General features: G+C 44.5%; 1 protein-coding gene across 2 annotated transcripts in view; it reads right to left on the bottom strand.

Moving 5' to 3' along the window:
• Positions 1-617: 617 nt before the first annotated feature.
• NPHP1 (nephrocystin 1) overlaps positions 618-24,489 on the bottom strand; it is a 56,184-nt gene continuing 32,312 nt past the window's right edge. The window contains exons 14-20 of one of the 2 annotated variants that reach the window (XM_055120992.1): positions 23,962-24,044; positions 21,855-21,931; positions 19,686-19,785; positions 10,694-10,806; positions 7,432-7,505; positions 3,929-3,973; positions 618-1,806 (exon numbers count right to left, since the gene is read on the bottom strand). In XM_055120992.1, the coding sequence (XP_054976967.1) occupies positions 1,534-1,806; positions 3,929-3,973; positions 7,432-7,505; positions 10,694-10,806; positions 19,686-19,785; positions 21,855-21,931; positions 23,962-24,044 (765 nt within the window). In that variant the 3' untranslated portion in view covers positions 618-1,533. The remainder of the gene's footprint in view (positions 1,807-3,928; positions 3,974-7,431; positions 7,506-10,693; positions 10,807-19,685; positions 19,786-21,854; positions 21,932-23,961; positions 24,045-24,489) is intronic. The other variant, XM_004609306.2, reaches the window with a different exon arrangement.

The raw sequence follows: 24,489 nt of genomic DNA, 5'->3' as shown, positions 1-24,489 counted from the left end.
GTTGGCCCTGTCTGAGCAGAGCTGAGAGTAGCCTGTGCACTGCTGAGCATGCCCCACAAGTCACAGAATAAATTAACAAATTTCTCTGTGCTTAAAGAACATGTTTGACTGTGTATCTATTTGTGTATCTATGAATCTGTGTTCCATAAAAACTTCTTGGGCAAATGGGATTGCAAGTGGAAAGTTTCAGAAGCCCTAATCTAGGTTAAATCCTTTCCAAATTATGTTTTTCTTCAGTGAGTCTTCTCATGTTGTATTTTAACATGCAATTCTTTCTGTTTGGAGTACACCTGGCAGTGCTCAGGGCTAACTCCTGGCTCTGTGCTCAGGGTTAACTCTTGGCAGTGCTCGTGGTGGGGGGGTGTGGAATTGGACCAGGATTGCTGTGTGCAAGGCAAGTGCTGAACCATTTACTAGGGCAATCTTTTATTTATTTATTTTTAATTGAATCACTGTGAGATACACAGTTACAAAGTTGAACATGACATAATGTTCCAACACTGGTCCCTGGTCCCTTCACCAGTATATATTTCCCAGGACAATGGCCCTGGTTTCTCTCCTGTCTTCCCTACCCCCTCCCCCCCGTCCCATTCTCTCTCTCTCATTCTCTCTCCCATCCCCCCACTACTTTTGGGCATTATGGCTTGCAATACAGGTGCTGAAATCATATTTGTCCCTCTACCTCCTTTCAGCACTTGGTTCTTTGAGTGCTCAGAGTGATCATTTCCAACTGTCATTGTCATAGGGGTCCCTTCTCTGTCCTAGCCGCCCTCTCCCCACCACCACCTGTGGCAAGCTTAGGCAATCTTATGTGCCTGGCTCGTTTCTTCAGCAGTAATAGAGGAAATAAGGATATTCTCCTATGGTAGGTGTGAGGATTAATCCAATTAATCAAGGACACACACACACAGACATGCTGCAATGTCTACTGTATCAACAATGTTCTTTGATAAAAATAATATGATATAGATGCCCTGAGACCACTTCCCAGAAGTCACAGTTTGAAATGTAATAGCAGCTTTGTCCTTCAACATAGGGGTAAGACAACGCCCCAAAGCCTGCAAGTTTGCTCATTATTATTATTTTAGAATGAGCATTTATATAGATTTTTAAAGAGAAAAATAAGATTTTCTTTTATATATAACTAGGAAAAACTTCAAATAGCTGATTTTGAAAAGTAACCTTTTCAAATAGGTTACTCTGATATTCCCTTTATCTCACAGCATAAAATTTATTAGCAATAATCGCATGTTAATATGCTATTCTGGGTACTAGACTTCTTAGATTTGAGAAAATATCTTCCATTTTGGGGACTGTGGATTTACTTTCTTGATCAAAGTTGTTAGTTGTTTTATGAAAAAAGAAAAAAAGCCTCTGTTTAGGTATGACAGTATTCCTTATAACTTTATTTTAGGGTTCCATGGCCTTCAAATTGTGGGGCAATTGTACTTTCCTATAGAACATGATCCGCATGAAGAGGATTCGGACCGAATCCTCGGCGACGTCGGCTCTAGTCGCGGCAGGCCACCGCCATCAGGCTGTGTTCTTCCTTATTTCGCCCAAAAAGTCATAGGTCTGTTCGGACATGTCAAAGGGCTCGTGGGTCCCATCTGGTGACAGCAGAGCTTGGAGGGCGCCCTGGTTTTCTTGATTTTGCTTCAGGAAGTCAGCAATCACTTTCCAGCGTGCCACCTCGGTCTCCTCCTCGGCCCAGCGGTACGGGGGCAGGAGTGTGGAGTGGAGCAGAGGGAGCGCACAGTCGTGGTACACCAGGATGAACGCGGCCTTCAGGAACTCCCTGTCTCTCTGGGAAAGACACCACGCAAAGAATCACCAAGGAAGCAGCAGCAGGGTTGCTGGGCAAAGCCGAGGGGCCAGAGAGATGGCACAGCAGGCGGGCGCTCACCACATACGCGGCCCACCACGGTTTGATCCCCAGCACCACATAAGCCCCCCCCACCTCCCGCCAAGCCCTGCCAGGAGTGATCCCTGAGCATAGAATCGGGAATAAGCCCTGAGCACTGCCAGGTATGACTCAAAGTTGAGGGGTTTAAACAAAATTATTATTTATTTTTAAGTTGTAGGGATCACTCCTAGTGACACCCGGGGGCCAGGGCCGTGCTGAGTGGTGGAAGTGGTGGGAGGTAGGTGCCAGGCCAGAGGTGCTGGGATCAGATTTAGGTCCTCAGATGCAAGGCCTGGACCCCATGCTTGAACCTGGGCCCAGCCCTGCATCACTGCTTTGAAAGTACCGAGTGCTAGGAACTCTGGGTACAGGGGTGCAGCACGCGTGTCTGATATGCGCGAGGCTGGGAACCGGGATGCTGGCAGGAAAGCATAGCTGGAAGGAAAAACACACAAGAGTCTCTGAGAGCCAGACAAGCTGCTCTCCTGCAGGGTCCCAAGGCTCCCTGGAAATAGAGGATCTCCTAAGCGCCTCTGTGGGGTCTCATTCCATCAAGAGACCCAAAGCAGGGAGTTTAATTCTGGGGACAGAGGCTCCAGGTACTCAGCACTCAAACACCATGCGCAGGCAGCCAGACCCACTCCACTGCACGGCTGACTGCAGCAACCGGAGAGCAGTCGGACGAGGAAGGCAGCAGGTGTTCCTCAGCTCCAGCGGGGACACCCCAGGGTGCGGCCAGGCTGTCCCGGGTAACAGACCAAGTGCAGTGTGGACCCTCTCAGTGAGCCACCCCCTCCCCTCACCCCCCACGCCGAGGCTGGGTGGGGAGTCAGCGGCAAAGCAGCGAGAGACAGGGACCTAGAAGTAGGCGCACCTGCGTGTGGGCTGGCCCGCTGAGCACGCTGCGTGACTGAGGGAGCGACGCCTGCAGGCCCGGGGCAGGTGCCCATCCAGCTCCTGGAGCAGCGGGAAACCTGCCAGGCATCGAGGACTGCATGTAGGCAGTGCCGGTCAAATGGGAAATACACTAAGGACGTGATGCACTCACATGCTGCTCAGGGTTATGGGGTTTTAGTGTGCTTTCCCGTGTTCCTGGCAGGTCGTGAAAACCAAAGGTTCCCATGTGAAAAACAGGGCCCCATAGTGCAGCCCCATTGTTGCATCTTGCGGGCTGACTGAGGGGTTGACCTGCCTGACCGGGGTTCTGTGATTTCCAGTAAGGTTACTGGAGACTGCCTCGTGCAGGCTTTATAGAAGCAGAGGCTGTCTGATGGCGTCTGGGGGAAGAGGCAGGGACAGGCATTGTGCAGTCATGACAGAAAATCAAATTGTGTTTCGTCTGCTCTAGTCCAGGACTGACTGTTGGTCTGCCCTCATCTGGCCTCTGCAGAGAAGTCAGTTCTGGACTGGAACAGACCAAGCTACAATTTGTTGGAAAGGGCCAAGTGCTGTCTGGTCACACTTCCTCGGCAATGTGAGCAGGACTCCAAACTTTGAGCCTGCAAACCAGGCCAATTTCCCTTTTTTTAACTTAATATGCACTTTGAGAGCTAAAGGACATTTTCTTTAAATATAAGATTTTTGTTAGTCAAGCAGGAGACTGGGTTATAAAGTTCCCTCAATACAATAAAACTGATCGGATGAAATGAGCCTGGTTTCCCCCCTCTCATGTTTTTTGGGGGGTGTTTGGGGGCTACATACAATGATTTTCAGGACTTACTTCTGACTGTGCTCAAGGATCACTCCTGGCAAGGCTTGGGACCTGATGTGGTGCTGGGGATTGACTGAACTGAGGTCGGCTACGTACAAGGCAAGTACCCTGCCCACTCTCTCCTGTCCCAAGGCTCTCACGGTAAGAAATGGACAACCCCCCTCCCCCAATCTAGGCATGTGGACAGGCAAGCACAGCGACACCGCTTCATTGTGGAGGGGATTGGGACTGGCTGCCCTAGCTGAGGGGGATATCAGAAGCACCAGGAAACGCTGGGCAGTAAAGAAGCTCAGTGTGGCAAGTCATTTTACCTTCTCTGATCGTTTCAGTGTGATTTCCTTCTCTGCCCAAGAGCTCTATAAAACAAAGAGAAATAGTATATCATTCTGAACATCCCTAAGTTTTTATCCACACTTCCATAAGTTCACCGTTGTTAAACTTAGGGACCAGATTCAAGCACTGAAAGAAGCTACATGGAAGAAGAGAATAGTTAGCTACGGATGCTAACAATCAGAACCAGACTGGGTTGTTCACTGTATCACTGTCATCCCGTTGCTTGTCAATTTGCTCAAGAGGGCACCAGTAATGTCTCCATTGTGAGACTTGTTACTGTTTTTGGCATATTGAATACGCCACGGGTAGCTTGCCAGGCTCCGCCGTGTGAGTGAGATACTCTCGGTAGCTTGCCAGGCTCTCCAAGAGGGGCAGAGGAATCAAACCCAGGTCAGACGCATGCAAAGCAAACGCCCTACCTGCTGTGCTATCACCCCAGCGAAAACCTAGTACTGCAAACCAGAATGCCTACATGAAAAATAAGAGTGATCGAGTGAGAGAGTGAGTGAGCAAGCAAGAGAGAGAGGGGGAGAAAGAGAGAGAGATGTATCTGTAATAGAGGAATAAAGGTAGCGAGGGGGAGAAAGACAGAGAGACAGAGAGAGAGATGTATCTACAATAGAGCAATAGAGGCAGGCAGTGGGGCAGGGTGGTGTGGGCAGGAGAGAAACTGGGGACATTGGTGGCGGGAAAACTCAATCCTGAACAACTTTCAAACTGTATCTCATGGTGATTAAACTTTTTTTTTTCTTTTTGAGTCACACCCGGCAATGCACAGGGGTTACTCCTGGCTCTGCACTAAGGAATTAATCCTGCCGGTGCTCAGGGAACCATATGGGATGCTGGGGATAGAACCCGGGTTGGCTGCGTCTAAGGCAAATGCCCTACCCACTGTACTATCACTCCAGTCCCCCCTCACCATTAAACTTTTTTAAAAGTTTTAAAAAGAAAAAGACACCCAGAAGAATTTTAAGAATAATCTTAAAAATACTTAAAAGAAGATTTTATTCAACAATAAAATCATGGGACCAAAGGTAGGATGCTGGCCTTGGACATGGCTGATGCGTGTATGATCCCTGGAACCACCTATGGTCCCCTGGAGCCTTGCTGGGAGTGATTCCTGAGCACAGAGCCAAGAGTAAGCCCTGAGCACTGCTGGGGTTTGCCCCCAAACCCAAGTCAAATAAACAAACAAAAAAACCCCAAACTACAATAAAATCAACAAAGCACTACAGGGCCTGAGAAGCACCACAGGCAGGCCCCAGACTCTGGTCCTCGGGCCCAGTTGGTGGAGTATGCCCAGAAGTGGCCCCCAGGCCTGCTGAGCACTGCTGAGGAGACCCCAGGTTGTGCCACATGGCCTGGGAGAGATCAAGGCATGAGAGGAGCATGACATGCACAGCCTGGAATTCATTCCCTGGCACCACGAGGCCTCCTGAGCACAGCTGGGCATAGCCCTGGAGGTTTCTGGGCACTGCAGGGGGGCCCTGTGGCTCCCTAACTGCTGGCCCGAGCACGGTCACATTGCCAGTCCCTAGAACTGAACTGTCAGGCCCAGTGATCTGAGCACTGCCAGGAGAAACACAGAGCCTGCACAAGAAACTAACACCTAAGCCTGTAAGGTAGGATAGAATGCAAACAGAAAACTGACAAATATCAACAAAGATACCAACCGGTAATATATGGTAAACTGAAGTATAGCTTTTCAAGTAAATATTTTATTTTGTTTATTTATTTATTTGGCTTTTGGGGTCACACCAGGCAATACTCAGGGGTTACTTCTGGCTCTGCACTCAGGAATTACTCCTGGAAGTTATTCAGCAACCATATGGGATGCTGGGAATCGAACCCAGGTCAGCCGTGTGCAAGGCAAACACCCTACCTGCTGTACTATCACTCCAGCTCCCAATATTTTAAAGTCTGTCTATAAGTAGTTTCACAAATACTTTAAAAATATTTTTGTCTTTTTTTTTTAGTTCTTAATTTTTATTTGAAATTGAGGTCTCATAGTTCATAAGACTTTTTGAAAATTGAATCACGGTGAATACACAATTACAAAGTTGTTCTCTACTGGGTTTCAGTCATAGAATGTTCCAACATCTATCCCTTCAACATGTACATTTCCCACCACTATATCCCCAGTTTCCCTCCTGCCACTGCCCCCACCCCACCCCTAGCCTGCCTCTATGGCAGATACTTTTCTTTTCCTTTCTTCTTTCTCTCTCTTCCCTCCTCCCCCCCCCCCCCCCGCCCCACTTTGGGGCACTATGGTCTGCAACACCACAGTGAAAGGTCATCATGTGTATCCCTTTACCTACTTTCAGGACACAGTTCTTGTCCAGAGCGATCACTCCACGTATCATAGTTTACTGTACTTTTGAAATCACTTTTCTACCTGCAGAACCACACACAGATCCCTCCCCCAGGGCCCTATGGTCTTCCCCCTCTTACCTTCTTAGATCTCTTAGTTCCAGGTTCTAGAGCTCCTGTCTTGGGGTTTCTTGGGGATTGTCTAGTCCAGTTTTGCTCACACATCTCCCCACCGTGTCCCCTCCTGACCTTGCTTCCGTCCTGTAGCTCCCTGTCCTACCAGTTGGATCCTGGTCTCCTGCTGGGGTTCCCATTTACCTGTGCTCCCCTGGAGTATCCTGGCTCTCCCGGGCTGGATGGCCCTGGCTGAGAAATGCTGGTGTCATTCCTTACATCCTTTTTTTATTTTCCACCTAAGAGGGAACTCAGGACACTCTCCAATTCCTTGCAATTGGCAGCAAACTGCAAAATTCTATCTTTTCTCATGGCTTTTTGACAGCATTCCACAGTGGTCATTACACAGGCCATTCACTTTCTTTGCCAAATTTATTCTTAAATATTAATCTACTAGAATAGTTACAAATGGAATTGTTTTCTTAACTTCCCCTTCATTTAAAATGGGCGTACAGATACTTGTGATAGATTCTTGTAGACTAACTTTGCAAACAGCCACTCTTCTGTATTCAATTGTTTCTCATGGTTTTTCAGTGGAGTCCTTAGGATCCTCTCTCTGTTACCATTTTATCATCTATGAGTAATATTCACTTCTTTTCTAACTTGGATCCCTGACTTAGCTTATTTTTCAATTGCTCTGGCTATAGACTCCTATGCTACATTAAATATAATTAAGATATAAGTATAACCTGTCTTCTTCCTAATTTTTTTTTTTGCTTTTTTTTTTTTGCTGGGGGGTCCACCCCCCTGGTGGTGCTCAGGGTTTAATCCTGGGTCTGTACTCAAGGATCACTCCTGGCAGTGCTTGGGAACTGTATGTGCTGCTAACTAGGAAGGGAAAGGTAAGGCCAAATTAGCCAGACAATAAATACAGACTGGGAAACATCATCTGAAGGTGGTGACCCTCCCAGAAAGCAGGTGTGAGCAGGTGTGACTCCTGTGCTAGTTTTACCACTTCCGAGCCCACCAGCCTCCCATCTTAGTGCACGTTACCCACCCTGAGCGCGTCCATGATGTCAGGCTGCTCCAGGAGCTTAGGGAAGGTGGCTAACACAGGATTACTGATTAGATCTGAAATACAGAAGAACATGAAGAACTTTATGCAGACTTTAACCAAAATATTTCATGCCAGTAGGCATAGAATAACTTATTTTAATTAATATGATTGTGCTACAGGATTTGTTGATAATGCATGCACTCTAACCCCTGTAGCCTCTAGGAGAGGCTCAGAGCTGTCCCTCCAACATCCCCTCTGGCCCTAAATCGATACTCCCTGGAGATTCTGAAACGAGTTTGTACCAAGAGGGTGGGAGGAGAGGGGCCCTAAAGAGAATGACTAGAAGCTTTTGTTCTGATCACCACGTCTTTTTCACAACCCTGCTCAGGCCTGATTCCAGGCCCCTCTCCTGGGTGCCTGGGGAAGGGGCAGACTGGCACTGACTCAGGTCAGAGAATGGTGGCAGGGACCCTCTATGCCTAAAGACTTTGATTCCAGAGACCTAACACATTCGGGCATCCAGCGCAGCTTCTAATAGCAATGCACTGGGACTGTGAACTGGGCTACAACTCCGTACTGCCCGGGGGTGGATCTTCCCTCCCCATCCTGTCTTCCTGCATGGAAAATGGCGGCGGCAGCAGCATCCACATGGCAGGAGCCATCTTTTAAGACTCCTAACCCAGAGGTAGATGATTTTTACACTTGGGGCTCCTAGGGAATCAGGGAAAGTGGGTGTAACCGGCACGACCTCGGCCCAGATAAATTCGGAGCTGCTGAGAGTGAAACGGACCCTCTGCGCCTAAAGACTTTGATTCCAGAGACTTCTTACAGCAATGCCCTGGGACTGTGAGATGGGCTATGCAATTTCTGGCAGAATTTTCCCTGGACTTTATACAGAAATCCAAAACCTTAACATATTAAGAGACTTAACATCTATAATTGTCAGCAATGTGAAACGGTTCCTTTTTAACAGGTCTGACTTGGGGGGTAAACTCCAAATAATAACAGTGACTTTTTGTTGAAATATTGAAGGTTATTAAAGTAGCAGCCACTTCGCTGGACTGTGAACTAAGCAACAGCCCCACGCCGGCCGAGAAGAGGAAATATCCCTCTTTCCTGGTTGTCTCCCATTTTCGGGGAGAAATGCGGCGTGGCATCCACCATACTATGAGGTGCAGGAAGGGGGATGAGGGGAAAAATAAAAAGGAAAAGGAAAAAGGAAAAAAAAAGAGTTTTGTACTTGGATCAGTGGGGCTACATATCTTTTCATTCTCAGCAATGGAAAACTAATTATCAAATGCTTCCTTGGTAGTAGGGCTGTTTTTCTTGGGGGGAAACTCCAACAACAATAGTGAGTTTTGTGTTAAAATATGGAAGGTAATCAAGGTAAAGAGAAAATGAAGTGAAATTCATCAGTTATACAGTTGGGGTGGGGGGCAGTGGTGGGGGGTATACTGGGGTTTTTGGTGGGGGAATATGCACTGGTGAAGGGATGGTGTTTGAATATTGTATAACTGAGACATAAACCTGAGAACTTTGTAACTTTCCACATGGTGATTCAATAAAAATAAAATAAAAAAAACAAGACAGAGAATGGTGGCAGATGAGAGGAGAAAAGCCTAGAACTGGGGTTTCTGACCACATGCCTCATTCCCGTGCAGGACATCACTGACATTCCACTAGAAATAATGGCACAAGGAAGACCTGAGATCTGTACAGAGAAGTACACTAGGATGTACACTTTTGGAATGGTAAGAGCGGTAGGTTCTACAATCTCATTCCCTAGTAGAGGGGGGAAAAATCCTTTCTCTAGACCATATTGGGTTTATCATGATGGTCAGGTGCAGATGAAGCCAGAAGTTCTGAGTAAGCTTCATATCTATAGGAAAGTGAATAAGCTTTTCCTTCTTTAAGACATTATGTCATTTAAAAAGTATTTCAAGTCATTGAAACAAATTTAAAACGTAAATGACTCTGAAAGGCTTGCCTTTCCTTTAGAATTATAATTACTTCTTGAAAAATTGTCTGTGTTCCAGATTTTGAGGTCCCTTTCCATTGGCCTATCCAAGTGGCAAATCCCTGGGAGGAGATTTCTCTCTAACCACTGAACTCTCCTTGTCCAGTGTCACAGTGTTAAGCTATGTGCTCGCCCTCTATCTCATGTGGCTCCAGCCTCGATGGCTTGCTTTCAATGTCAGTCCCTCCAACACAGCCATGTTTTCTTGCCTTGGGACTTAAGACAAGCACATCCCTGCATCCAGGAAGGGTCCTCCTCCATCTGTAACTCCTCTTGAGGTCTTAACTTAAATAATACTAATAGCCAGAAAAATCTTTCTTCATACTCTACACATTAATTTAGTTCTTCCCATTTTATGTTCTGTTGTACCTTCCTTCAGATGACATTATTTCAAAACTCAAAAAGAATTGTCCACGTTATTTTAGGCTGGTTGCTTCTCTAGGGGATGACTGTGCTTGTCCTTTCATCACTAGGTCTAACACAGTCCTGGTGAGCACTCATTACAATGAATTAAAATAATGTATCCCTCCGAATCACAGGAGGATTCAATTCCAAGAACACAGTCCTCCCTACAATTTTAACTATGTAATCACTTCCTGATTTTAAAATTTTTACTTGAAAAAGATATCAAGATTCCTAGGTTGGAGGGAGAGCTCAAGGGGCGGAGTGCATGCTTTACCGGCAAGATGCACAGGTTCAATCCCCGGCACCTTCTGAGGAGCTGGGAATAGCCTCTGAGCCACACAGAGCCTGGTCCACAAATGGACAAAATATTCAAGCCTACGAAAGCTTGCAAAAATAATAATATCACATCGAAATTCTGAGCACCCCATATCTAAAGTAGAACTTTCAACTAATCCATTGATATTCAAACTTTGGATATTAGGAACCTGTTGTTTTGGATGACTTTGGTCTCCTTCTGATAAGGTGATAAGTACACTAAACATATGGAAAAAAGACTAGACTTTTCAGAGACATTAGGAAACTTTGTATGTGAGTGTTAAGATTCAAGTTTCCAGAAACTGAAAGTGTGAAAATATGTATGTTGTACAAACTGAATAGAAGCTGAATTCTCACAGGATACATATGCAACACAATGTTTTTACTCTAAAGTCATTTACTGCCATTGCTACTTTGCTTAATATCTTACTCCCAACATAACCTCAGAGGATATAGTTTGCCATGGGCTACACTTAATGCAAACAGCGACGTGTCACTGTCAATTGGCAATTGTAAGGACCTTACCAGCATTCTGCATACTCATTCTTTCTTTCAGGAGTACATCTCCAAGAATTTGGCGATAGAATATAAGCAAATGAATGGAGCACATATTTCCAATTAATGTTTCTGGCAGCAGACTATTAAAGAAGAAAAAATACTGATTATTACCTCTGCAATCCAAACTGTTTAAAATATGCACACTTATGACTTTAATAAGTGGTTCAAGCTTTTGTTCTGCTAATTGGAATAAAATGTTTAACAACATTAGGTAAATTTCCATTCCAAGTTGGTCACATTCAAGTTCAGATAATATACTTTTATGGGTATATTTTCTTTTCATTAATAGTTAGGCTTAAAAATTTTTTTTTTTCTTTTTGGGTCACACCCGGCGATGCACAGGGGTTACTCTTGGTTCTACACTCAGGAATCACTCCTGGCGGTGCTCAGGGGACCATATGGGATGCTGGGATTCAAACCCGGGTTGGCCGAGTGCAAGGCAAAGGCCCTCCCCACTGTGCTATTGCTCCAGCCCCTTTAAAATTTTTTTTTTAAGAGTACAAGTAAACAATGAAAAGCAGTAAAGGAAGAAAAAAAAGTCAACTTAACACAATGGAAAGTAGTGAAGGAAGAAATGAGGGGCAAAAAGTTATTAGACACATAGAAAATAATGTGACAAGAGAAAGCCTTTCACTCGCTCTACTCTCCTTAAATGTAAACGGATTCAATAGATTCAATTCCCCAGTCAGAAGATGCATTGAGAGAATGGGTTAAAGAGCTGGACATGGAGACTAGAATGACAGCACAAGGAGTAGGGCACTAGCCTTGCACATGGCCAATCTGGGTCAATCCCCAGAACCCCATGAGTGATCCTTGAGTGCGGAGTCAGGAGGAAGTCCTGAGCACCGCTAGGTTTGTCACAAATTTCCCCCCACCAAAAAACCAAGCAAGACCCAATTACATTATATCTGAAAAAGATTCACTTTCAAACTAAGGCACTCCTGTTGAAAACAAAAGGATGGATAAATGTATTCCTATATTAACATCAGAAAATACAAATATTAAATAAAAATGTTAAGAAAAAATTATATATAATTATTGGATCAGTTAAAAAGATGACATAACAACTCTAAATATCTAGGTACTAAGCATTAGACCTTACAAACATATTAAGCACTGACTAAAAAAACTAAAGACAAGTAGGTATGTACAATAATTGAAGACTTCGATATTCTACTCAGTAAGGGACAGAACAATCGAAGGAAATAAGGGGGTTGAAGGACACTGTAAAGTGGTTAGACAGTTCTAACTAAAAGACAAACAGGCCCCTCTGCCAAGCTATAGGAGAGCACAAATTTTTCTCAAGTGCACATGCAGTACTCTTCAGGACAGATCAGGTGTTAGATGACAATACAAGTCTTCATAAGTTTGAAAGACCAATCTTACAAAATACCTTTTCATCATAATGGAAAAAAACCCCAATAACCTATAAATCAATAGCAGAAGAAAAACTATGAAGTTCACAAACATGGAGAAGAAAACACACATTCTTTTTCTTTTTCCTTTTTTTTTTTTTTTGGCTGTTTTGGATCACACCCAGTGATGCACAGGGGTTACTCCTGGCTCTACACTCAGGACTTACTCCTGGCAGTGCTCGGGAAACCATATGGGATGCTGGGAATCGAACCGGGTCGCTGTGTGCAAAGCTACTTGCTATGCTATCGCTCCAGCCCCAAAACACATATTCTTAAAAAACTTATTTTAATATTTATTGTAGGTTAGTTAACATGACAATGATAGGATTAACTTAAAAAAAAAAAAAACCTGTCATGCCAGCTAAGAATCTTTGGTATTCTTAGGATCTGTAGTTTGTCTTTCCCTTCTATAATTGTTTTTTTTTTTCTTTTTTGAAAATAAGCCTAAAGGTTTACAGATTTATCTTTTTTGTTTGTTTTTGGGCCACACCCGGCAATGCTTGAGGGTTATTCCTGGATCTAGGTTCAGGATTCACTCCTGGTGGTGCTCAGGGGAACATATGGGATGCAGGGATTGAAATCGGGTTGGCTGTATAACAGGTAAAAGTCCAACCCACTACACTATCGCTCCAGCCTCAGGGTTAACATTTACAGTTTTGATGCACAAAATTATTGCACATGACCATCACCAAAGTACCCCCCACCCCCCACCACTGTCCTTAAGTTACTTTTTGTCCAGTCTTCCTTCCCACAACCCTTCACCCCAGTGCTTGGTAATCTTAGTTTTGAAACCAAGGGCCAAATTTAACCATTTGTATTGCCTATTTTCTTGTTTTGTTTCCCTATATGCCATGTATGATTAAAAACATCTGGTATTTGTCCTCCCTCTGATTACTTTGCTTAACATGTTACTCTATAATTCCATCCAAGTTGCAGTAAATAGCAAGACTTCATCTTTTCTTTTAGCTGCATATCCCAGTGTGTGTATATAAGCCACAACTTCTTCATTCATCCGTCACTTTGGTGGGATATTTTGTACATGCAATCAGGAATCACCTTTCTCCAGTTATGCTGAAATTCTGATCTCATATATATCTTTCCTGGATCTCACAGACTGGTTACAGAGACCATAGAGCTATCTTAAAGCCATCTTGGTACATTCTCAGTGTTCGTGCTGTGTTTACCTAAGACTGTTATACATCCTGCCCTTTGGTCTGTGGCCTGGAATGGACATCATTTCAGTGGTACACCCAACCTCTTACCTCATGCTGAAAAGAAGCTATTGATTTTGTGAGAGGAAGGGGTGGAACTTTCCTTCCTTTCCATTTTCCTTCTCTTTCTCTCACATGTCCACCTACTTTTCTGTCTGGTAGGCATCACTTCCAGCCGACACCAGAGGCGTCAGTCCTTCGACAGTTTGGGTGACCACTTTCCTTCTTTCCACAACAGGAAGAAATGTTCCTTACTCTTTTTTAGTTTTCTTTAGGAAAATCCTCCAAGTTTCCCAAAGCACCAAGATAACAGAAAAGCTCTCAGCTACTAAAGTTTGGTTGAGTCAAACAGTAAAAATCTACTTCTTTCTGATCTAGATAGACCAGCATCTGGTGGCAGAAGAGCAACAAACATAAGAATGGGCACAGAAAAGTAATACAACTAACACTTATTTGGAGCAACAGTACAGTGGAAGAAACAGAGGAAAAGGGTGGGGAAAGGCATTAAAAGGGAAAAAATCATAGGAAATTTATAAACATATATTTACAACCTACTATGACTATAGACCAGTTTTTCTTGGTGACTATAATTCGAGAACTGGGAATCTGGCTCTAAATTCAGGACTTTCCATCAGTTGGGCTTTTAAATGCCTCTGGCCAAATCCATCAGGTTAGATCCTTGGTAAATAGCTCTAAAGTTATAAAGGCAAATCTTCCTGAAACTGGAGGGCTCTGTCTGCTCCCCCTTTTGATAGTCACCATTGTCCACCATTGTCACAACTATCTGCACGGAACAATATCCATGGCATAGAAAGGGCTGTCACTTGGCAAAGAGGATGAGTCTACACTGATCGTGCACATTTTTACAGGTCTCCCTGGCTCTGGTGGGCATGCTCATGTAAGACTACCAGTTGGCTGAAAAGGTGGTATGAAGCCAAGCAGCAAAGCAACTGGGTGAAACTGGCACTAACAGAATATCTAACCAGGTTTCCTAGCCTAGGCCCTATCCTCCCATTGTTGTGTGCCACTTGGCATAATAGAAAGAACCTCTGTCCTATCTTCCTGGGGGAGAGAACTGTGGCTAAGCAAAGGTGAAGTTCTTAAGCACGAGCCAGTGAGGATGGGTAGAGATGGGATCTACTTTTGAAGGAGAGGAGGGGGGAGGCCACAAAACCATTCTTTGCCTTTTCCACACCCAGAAGGTGGTCAATGAGGGGAGAGACGTGAGCTGGAGCAGGACACTGAGATGGGTCAGTCTATCATAGTCTCCTCTCTCCCCTCCATCCCCTGCCGGCTTTGCAGGGCACACAGGCTCCGAGTGGTGCCCGCTTGAAGCACTCATGCTGGCGCTCAGCTCTCCACCTTAAACCAGCAGCACAGCCCTCATACCCTGGCTCATAACAAAACCTGGGCCTCTGCTTCACTGCCTGGTTTCTATGAGTGTCAGCCTGAGTTTGAAACTACACCAGCCACAGTCACAGTCACCATCACCCAGGGAGTGCACTTCATGCCAAGTGGGGTGAGCACTATCAAGTCTCAGTGTTCTCGGGGGAGAGAAGGGCACACAGCACGACAAAGTAAGTGGGCGTGGGGAGGGCACAGGGATGACAGGTGCTAAGCTGAGCTCCGGAGAGGTGCACTTTTACCAGCAGGAAGATCTCCGTTCTGTTTACTTAATACACATTCCTAGGTGTGTCTCAAGTACTGGGATCAAGCAGGAGTCCCATCCCTGAGGTCTGGGTGACAAAGGTTCTTTAAGAATCCATCACATCAATCATTGTATGACTGAAACTCAAACATGAAAGCTTTGTACCTGTATCCCATGGTGATTCAATTTAAAAAAAAAATCCATCATGTAGAGGAATCTACAAACTGTTTTTCTAGCAGATGTTTTTCACCAATTGAGAGAATGGGTTCCTCTTTCCCTGCATCCCCACTAAAATGGTTTCCAGTCATCTTGATATATGCCATTCTCACTGAAGTGACAAAACATGGAGGTTCCTCAAAAAGGTAAGAACGGGGGCCAGAGATGTGGTATAGTGGGTAGGGTGCTTGCCTTGCGTGTGCTGACCCGAGTTCAATCCTCAGCATCCCATATGGTTCTCCCGAGCACTTCCAGAAGAATTCCTGAGTGCAGAGCCAGAAGTACCCCTTGAGCATCACTTGGGTGTGCCCCCAAAATAAATTTTAGAGAAAAGTAAGAATAGAATTCCCATATGATCAGTGAACCCACTTCTTGACATCTATCCTTAAAACAAAATAACACATAAAAAGATATATTTACATCTAAGTTCTAGCAGTGCTTAGCATAATGACTAAGGACATAGGATATTAAAACAACCCGTGTCCATGAGCATATGAATTGTGCACACATGCACAGTGGAATGCTGTAAGTTTTAAGAAATGATGAAATACAGCTTGCTGCAATGTGGATGGAACTGGAGGAGATCATGTTAAGCAAAATAAGTCAGAGGGAGAAGGGCCGATAACAAATGGTCTCATTTATCTATGCAATAGGGAAAAACAAAACAAGGGAATAGACATTGATGAATAATGATAAACCCTTGGCCTTGGACTACAGAACTGATTCACAAACAGTGGCGGGGAGCTATGGAGGGGAGTGAAGATCCGACCAGAGGTGACAAAAGGGCAGTGGTGAAAGGTCTTGGGTACTTTGGTGGTACCCATGTAATCATAATACCAAAATATAATAAAAATAAACAGGAAGATTTTTTAAAGGGAGAATCATCTAGAAGAAGATTTCCTGTATCTGTGAAAGGGCCTGCCTATCTGAGCTCTGCACCACTCAGCACAGCTGCCCAGATCGCAAAATGTGCCTGCAAACCTGTGTGGGGGCCAAAGCACTGTTAAGAGCTGTGCTTGAAAGACATGGAGAACTGGCCTCTGGGGACTTCACCAAGGAGCTGAGTGGCGGGAGGCTGGAGAAGCCAAACAGGATGTTTCTTTCACAAAGGCTGCTTCTGTACTCCTTTTTATTTTTAATCTTGAAAATTATTTTCCAAGGAAAGACCAGTGACAAAAGGGAATTTATAAGCTCCATGAACACTGATGGGGGAAGGGAGAAGCCAAGAGAATAAATGCTCATGAACACTTTACTGATGTCCATTGAAAGATTCAACTGTTAATAAAATACATTTCCATGGAGACTTAAAAAGGGATATTTAACTTAAAGCATGATTGAGAGTGAGAAAAGCAACCACTCAGTGGAGTGTGCAGGTATTTTGCTTTTGCTTACTTCCCCACTTCTTAATAATGTAGGAGTGGTCTTCCAGCTATGGGGCAATCCTCTTGGCCCTTGTATCTACTGTCCTTGGGTGTCAGCCTCATGTGATGTTATTCTATACTCCACAAATGGTGGAGGGATGGGTGTTTGATCATTGTGTGATTGTAACCCAAACATGGAAGCTTGTAACTATCTCACAGTGATTCAATAAAATTTAAAAAATGAAATAAAAAAATAATGTAGGAGTAGAGAGTGATCCCTTAGGGCTGTCCAGCTGCATCAGTCTCTGTTCCCAAGCCTGCCTGGGGTCCACCTCTGCCATCCATGACCATGACGAGCCTTCTGTGGAAAGTTCCTTCCCTCTACCTCTTCACATGAGCACATCTCTCTGGACCTTCAAAACCTATCTCAACTTCCCCCCAGTATTACTGCTATTACACAGTCCTTTTTTGCAGGAAAGGGAATTGGGGTTTGGGGGTCAGATTGGGTGATGCTCAGGAGTTACTCCTAACTTTGTGCTCAGAATTTACTCCTGGGACCATGTAATGCTGGGAATCAAATCTGGGTCAGCTACATACAAGGGAAGTATCAATCCTTATACTACCTCTGGCCCCTATATAGCACATCTTTATTCGAGTAAATTTTGTCATACCCAACACCATTTTTGTGATACTATATTTACACAGATCCATTACATAATAGCTAACATTATATTTTACTGTGTTCCATGAATTATAAACAGTGTTTTTTATATGTTTTCTGTGCATTAAACTTCATTAGATGTAGTTTTATGAGGCTGATATTATGATTATGGCTATTTTACTTATTTTGGTTTGGGGGCCACACCTGGTGGTGCTCAGGACTTACTCTAGGCCCTGCTCCCAAGGCCCACTCTTGGCTGGGCTTGAGGGGCCATGTGGGTTGCTATAGACCAACCCACGTAGGCCACATGCAAGACAAGTGCCTGACCCACTGTACTATCTTTCCAGTCCTGGTTATGCCCATTTTAAAGATGTTAACATTGAGACTCTGAGAGAGATGATTCAATAAGGTTTGTCCAAGAAATTGCTGAGTTAACAACTGACCAACCGTGATTCTATCAGTGTAAAAGCACCATAAAAAAATTAAAATTAAGATTACCATGAGGCACTATTATTTATTAAAATGGCCAAGAGAGGGAAAAGTTAAGAATACCCAGAATATGGAATTAAGCACACTGCCTTGCACACAGGTGACCCGGGTTTGATCCCTAGTCATGGTCAACCAAGCACCTCCAGGAGTGATCCTTGAGTGCAGAGCCAGGAGTTCTGAGCATCATTGGGTCTGGCCCAAAATGTTTTAAACAACTTTAAGAAAAGAACATAGAGGGACTGGAGTGATAGCACAGTGGGTAGGGCGTTTGCCTTGCACGCGGCCGACTCGGGTTCGATTCCCAGCATCCCATATGGTCCCCCAAGCACCGCCAGGAGTAATTCCTGAGTGCATGAGCCAGGAGTGACCCCTGTGCATCGCCGGGTGTGACCCAAAAAGCAAAAAAAAAAAAAAAAGAAAAGAACATAGAATAATTAGAACTCCCACACATTTTTGATGGGAGAATAACCTGGTAGAGTCATTTTAGGAATCACTTTGGCAGTTTCTGATAAAGTTAAACATCAGATGACCTAGCAATCCCATAGGAAATAAAGATATATGTCCCGTCTGAAAGAGGAAACCTCAGCTTCCCCTTGCCAGTGAGAGAGGAAGCTAGTTTTCTCTCTCTAGATGTTCCATCTCTCCCCTAACCACTTGACACACATTCCACCCACAAGGTCCTGTCTTCCAGGAGACATTCCCGGGTTTTCCCAGGAACATAAAATTCTGCCCTGAAGTCTCTGATGACAGGGAAGCTAAGATAATAGGCAATGATGTCCAGACAGATCGATCAGCTAGACATCCCTGCAATTTTCTGGAATCTTTTGTTAACCCTTGCCAACTGATAAGGAATGCAAGGAACCTTTAAACGGGCACACACAAAACCCCCTTTGAACTTAGTCCTATACCAAGGTCCTCCCCACTCAGGAAGCTTCTTCTCTTTCCTCTTCTACTTTCCAATAAACTTTATACTTTCAAACTCTGAGTCTGAGCATCTTTATTACTCAACAGTTTCATCCTTGAAAATATTGAAGAACCTGGGAATCGTGAACAGAGACCAGCCACTGCTGCTTCTGCCTCATTGGCATCACATCCAAATTACTCACATGCAAATATCTAAAGCAACTGCACTCATAATTGTCATATGTCGGTACGATCCGTATGTCCACATTATGGCATATCCACCAAATGTAGCCACACAAGATGAACAAATTACTAGCATACTATGGAAAGAATGCATCTTGAATTTGTTTTAAGATGCTGGGCTCCACAAGTTATATGCAATATGATGCCATCTCTATGACAGTCCAGAAAAGGCAAAAACTACCAAGGAAGAAACCACTGAGCTGTTGCCCAAGGTCTGGCTATGATGCTGACTCCCAAGGGGCAGGAGGTAACTGCTTACGTTGAGGAGAGTACTGCCTTGATGCCACGTTAGTCACTCAGATCTGCCCAAAGTCAAACAACAATGTATTGAAAGGGGTAAATTTTATGATGTGCAGAGCTCCACAAACATTTTTAAAAAATGACATTTAAAAAAAATCCTTTGAAGATAGCGTCATAGACCAGTAAGCTCATTTAATCCAAAGTTTTCTGCCACTTCCAGCAGGTGCAAGGATATGGCTCTGGTGGAGCACCTGTAGCCTGCATGCGTGAGACCCAGTGTGGATCTTGGGCATCTCTTGGTTCCCTCCCCTGAGTACCGCCTAAAGTAGCTCTGGGGTCCCCTGAGCACTGCTGCTGGGGATAGTCCTTAAGACAAAAACATTTCTGATCAAGTATAGTAAATAGAAGAATACGCTAAGCTGAAAGGTACTGCTACTCAACTTCCCTACTGATTTTTGACTGACAGCCTAACGTGAAGAGAACAGCCAGTTACAGATGAGCTGGCAGAGGCCAGACAGAGCTAAATGCCAGTGCTGAAGGGCTTGCTTTCCCCAGCACGCGGTGGCACCAACCTTAGTAAGTTCCTTGATCTCTTGTTCAGCGACCTCAATTTGACAAGAAGTTGGGGCTGTCTTCTCATTGTCATCATCTGGTGGAAAACGTTCCCATATGCTATAAATATAAAACAAGGTAAAAAGCGATATTTAACTTAAATACTTGCCATGCTTAGGGACTAGAGCAACAGTACAGTGGGCAGATGCTTGTCTTGCAGGCGGCCCACCTAGGCTCCATACCCAAAACCCCATATGGTCCCCTGAGCCCAGGAGTGATCCTGAGTGCAGAGCCAGGAGAAAGCCCTGAGCACAGCCAGGAGTGACGCTCCCCTCCCCCACCCGCCCCCGGCCCAAACTAAAACAAAGCAGTGCTGAGCTGTAAGAAGGCACACATCGCTGGCACACCCACTAGAGAGTGTGATCCTACTGCTCTTCGCGGCCCTGCAGGCAGTCACCACAGCAGCTGCCTCAGCGAGATCACTGAGGCCAGACTGCAAGGACTCCTGGGGAGCAGAGAAGGGATGTCTGGCTTCCCCCAAACTCCTCGGTCCCGAGAAGTGGAACCGACATCGTGGGGACAGCAGCACTACTGTATTTCCCACAGCATCAAACACGGAGGGGGACGTCTGAGGAGCAAATGGAATGTCCCCTAGGCCAGGAGGCACTCCGGCTACTGCACTCTGTCCTTTTCCCATGACCTAGTGCAGGACCTGGTGGACGACCATATTAAAAGACGTGGGCCAGAGTGAAGTACAGCGGGTAGGGCATTTGCCTTGTTTACAGCTGACCCAGATTGCATCCCTGGCATCTCATATGGTCTCCCAAGCACCTCCAGGAGTAATTCGTGAGTGCAGAGCCAGGAGAACCCCTGAGTACTACCGGGTGTGGCCCCAAAACAGAAAAAAGAAAAGGAAAGAAAAGAAGAGAAAAGAAAAGAAAAGAAAAAAGATGCTCTGTGTTTCTGGAAGACAATTGGCATGGCTTTGTGTTTCAGATGTCCACACCCTTTGATCTGGCAGCAGGCGTTCTCTGAATTAGCTTCTTCTATTCTTTTTGGGACAGTGAGAGCATCAGCCTACTGCTCACTGGAAAGAAAGCAACACAGGGACCCCCCATTTCTTGCTTTCTTACACAAGAGGAACATGTGCTACCAAGAAAATAGCACCTTGACTAAAAGACTACAATTTTAATAATGGGAGCTGGGGTGATAGTACAGAGCGTAGATTGCATGCAAGGCAGCCCTGGTTCCATCACCAGTACCATGTGGCCCCTGGAGCATTGATGGGTGAAGGCCCGGAGGCCCCAAGCACTGCCAGGGTAGCCCCAAGCTGCAACATACCCTCAACCCCAGCACCGAATCATCTGGCTTGCTTGGCTGTGTATCACCAGGAAAGGCACCCCAGGTCTCCTGCACACTAAGTTGGGAGGCCCTTCACCTCCCCCAAAAGATGGGCTGGGGATGTGGTCCTACATCTAGCACCCCCAGGTGTGGTCCCACAACAACAGCAACAATCAGAGGGAGAAAAACGTTTAGTATATATATACCTCTCCGGCAAGCTACCGAGAGTATCTCATCTACATGACAGAGCCTGGCAAGCTCCCTGTGGCGTATTTGATATGCCAAAAACAGCAGTAATAACAGGTCTAATTCCCTGACCCTGAAAGAGCCTCCAATTGTTGGGAAAGATGAGTAAGGAGAGGCTGCTAAAAATCTCAGGGCTGGGACGAATGGAGACATTACTGGCGCCCAGTCAAGTAAATTGATGAACAACGGGATGACAGTGATACGTGATACAGTGAGATATTGACAGAAGAGTGTTCTGTGTACTTCAATGTACTGTTTCCTCTGATGAACCTCGTTTAATCCCTTTACACAGAGATCACACCCAGTGGGGCAGCAGGGACACTCTAAGCACTGTTTGGTGCCAGAGATTGAACTCAGAACCTTGAATATTCCTGGCATGTCGCCCCAAGCAGCATCATCTCCTCAGTGCCTCTTTAATTGTTGATTTGGGGGGGAGGGAGGGTATATCTAGGAATGCTAACAGCAGTGCTCAGGGGACCATGTAGTGCCAGGGATCAAACCAGGGCTCCAGCATGCAAATCATGTATTTCAAGGCAGCTCTTTCTCTGACCCTTCATTTACTTTTTAAGGGAAAGAAGGAAAGTAATATATAAGTACATCACCTCTTCTGGATAGTGATGGGTCAACTTCTACACCTTTTTCATAAGGGGTGCCACCATTCAAGAAGAGTTCATAGGTTCTACAAAAGAATAAAATACCATTATGAGACACATCGTGGGCATTTGGTAACATGGGAATGGGAGTGATAAACTTTTTAGCACAGATATTCACCAACGACGCTTTCTATGATGAAAACTGTTGATTCCTTTGTGAGCTAACAGACTAGTAAATAAAACTTTTCTTATTTCTGAACTATAAAAAATAGATTTTCCACATCTTAGTTTTGACTTATTGACGCCAAAAACAATAACAAGTCTCACAATGGAGACGTTACTCGTGCCCGCTTGAGGAAATTGATGAACAACGAGACGATAGTGCTACAGTGCTATAGACATGTTAAAGCACATGTGAATGTTACGTTTTTATACATTTTTAAGTATTTTTAAAAGTGCTCAATAATTTTAAATCAGGCTATTATGAACCAAATTAACACTATTCTTTAAAATATGAAAGTAGGGCCCAGACAGAGCTGCTTTTGTTGTGAAGAAAAGGTGCAGTTACAGTCTGCCTACTATCCTACAACTTGCTTTTTCATATAATAGACATTGGAAATGTTTCTCTATCAATACATAGTGGCATTCCTCATTTTAAAAGGAGCCACAATTTTACTTTTGGAAAGAGAAGAGGAGGTATATATACCTCTTCCCACTTAAATACTACTCAAAATTTAGAATATTATTAGAAACAAAAATCATAAGCATCCTGGTGACTCTATCCATTGTGTGGTAGTGGCGCCTGAGCACCCGCCCACTTCTGCCTGGTGATTTCACCCAGCAGAGCGCAGTTAGGACTTTCACCTCTGCCCCAGGAAGGAGGCCACACCTACGCCCGTGGGGTCAGAGGAGGCCAAGGTGGCACGGAACATTAACTGAGCTAATCTCACCATAAACCTTGTGGCAGTAACTGTAATACCCCATTCTAAAGATGAGGGAGAGGCCAGAGGGATGATAGAGTGGGGAAGGTGCTTGACTTTCATGCAGCCCAGCAGGATTTGATCCCACACACCCCATGTGTTCCCCAGAGTCACTGAATCAGGGGTAAGCCTTGAGCATAGTTGGGTAGGGTATGGGTAATTTTTGCCCCCCCCCCCAAAACCAAAACCAAAACAACAACAACAAAAGAGATAAGAGAAATGGAAACTCAGTGACATTATGGATCCTGCTCACAGTTCCAAGGACAGAGCTTGACGAGAGCTGGGGGGTTTCACCGAACCTGGGATGAATCACCAGTTATTCACTGTCCTTTGCAGCGCCTCTCTAATTCGTATATATTTCCCAGACTTGGATTGTTTGTGTGCACCCATTCCAAAAGTTTGCTAATTTCCTTGTTGGTTTTTGAGGGCTCTTTTAATATTAGCAGTAGTAATCTATTATTTATATATTGCAAATATTTATTATTAGTTTGCCCTTTGATTTTAAAAGTTAAAGATGTTAACAAGAGCTCCCATTACAATTTCAATGCATCATCTACAAAATAAAGGTAGAGGCAGAGATGTGGGAAGACTGGACATGGCTTTCCAGTTCTTTGGAGAGAATTAGGCTCTGTTTTGGTGTTGTGAAATGTGCTAATACCAGAAAAATAAATTTTAAAAAAGAACTACTGAAGGGATGTTCTTAGCTGCAAGCCAGCATGAACATCTCTTCAAGTTCAGGGGTCAGAGTGAGAGCACAGCAGATAGGGAGCTTGCCTTGTGAGCAGCCAACCTGGGGTGGATCCCCAGCACCACATATGATCCCCTGAACAGCACCAGGAATGATCCCTGAGCACAGAGACAAAAGTAACTCCTGAGAAGTTGGGTGGGGCTCCAAAAACAAAAAAAATTAAATAATAATAAATTCAGTATGTCTCATTTCTTCCTTCTTGGATGAGTTGGCATGCTGTTTTTATACACTGCCCCGAAGTAGTAAATCAATACAAAACACAAAACTTTCTCTTCAAGTTACTGAACCGCAAACAGAACCAATGTTCTGCAAACATGAAGTATCAAGAAGCTAAAAAAATGAATTTTTATAAAATCATTCATTGAGAAGGAAAACGCAGCTAACTTACTTTGCTGGGATGGGAATTCCACTGTCATCAAAAAGTTTAAGAAACACCCAGCCACAACTCAGTTCTCCTCTTTCACCAGTAGACTAGAAAGTAGAAAGGTACACAAAACTTAATACCTGAGCCAGTCAAATTTATAAGCAGTTAGCAAATTTTCCAAAGGAACAAAATTAATACCCATTATTATTCACTTTTAGAACTAATACATTTTTTTTTTTTTTTTTGCTTTTTGGGTCACACCCGGCGATGCTCAGGGGTTACTCCTGGCTCTGCACTCAAGAATTACTCCTGGTGGTGCTCGGGGGACCATATGGGATGCCGGGGATCGAACCCGGGTCGGCCGCGTGCAAGGCAAACGCCCTACCCGCTGTGCTATCGCTCCGGCCCCAGAACTAATACATTTTTTAACAAGAAAATTAAATGAAACTCATTTATACTAACAGATCAAATGAAAGTACTATCAAATTAACGTTCAAATTACTGTTGTTAAGTACTTAAAATAAAAATAATCTTGTTAAAATGTTTCTGAAT

This window comes from Sorex araneus, chromosome X (assembly GCF_027595985.1).
Source record: "Sorex araneus isolate mSorAra2 chromosome X, mSorAra2.pri, whole genome shotgun sequence".
In the NCBI taxonomy this organism is placed as follows: domain Eukaryota; kingdom Metazoa; phylum Chordata; class Mammalia; order Eulipotyphla; family Soricidae; genus Sorex; species Sorex araneus.
This window is presented reverse-complemented; position numbering and strand designations above follow the sequence as displayed.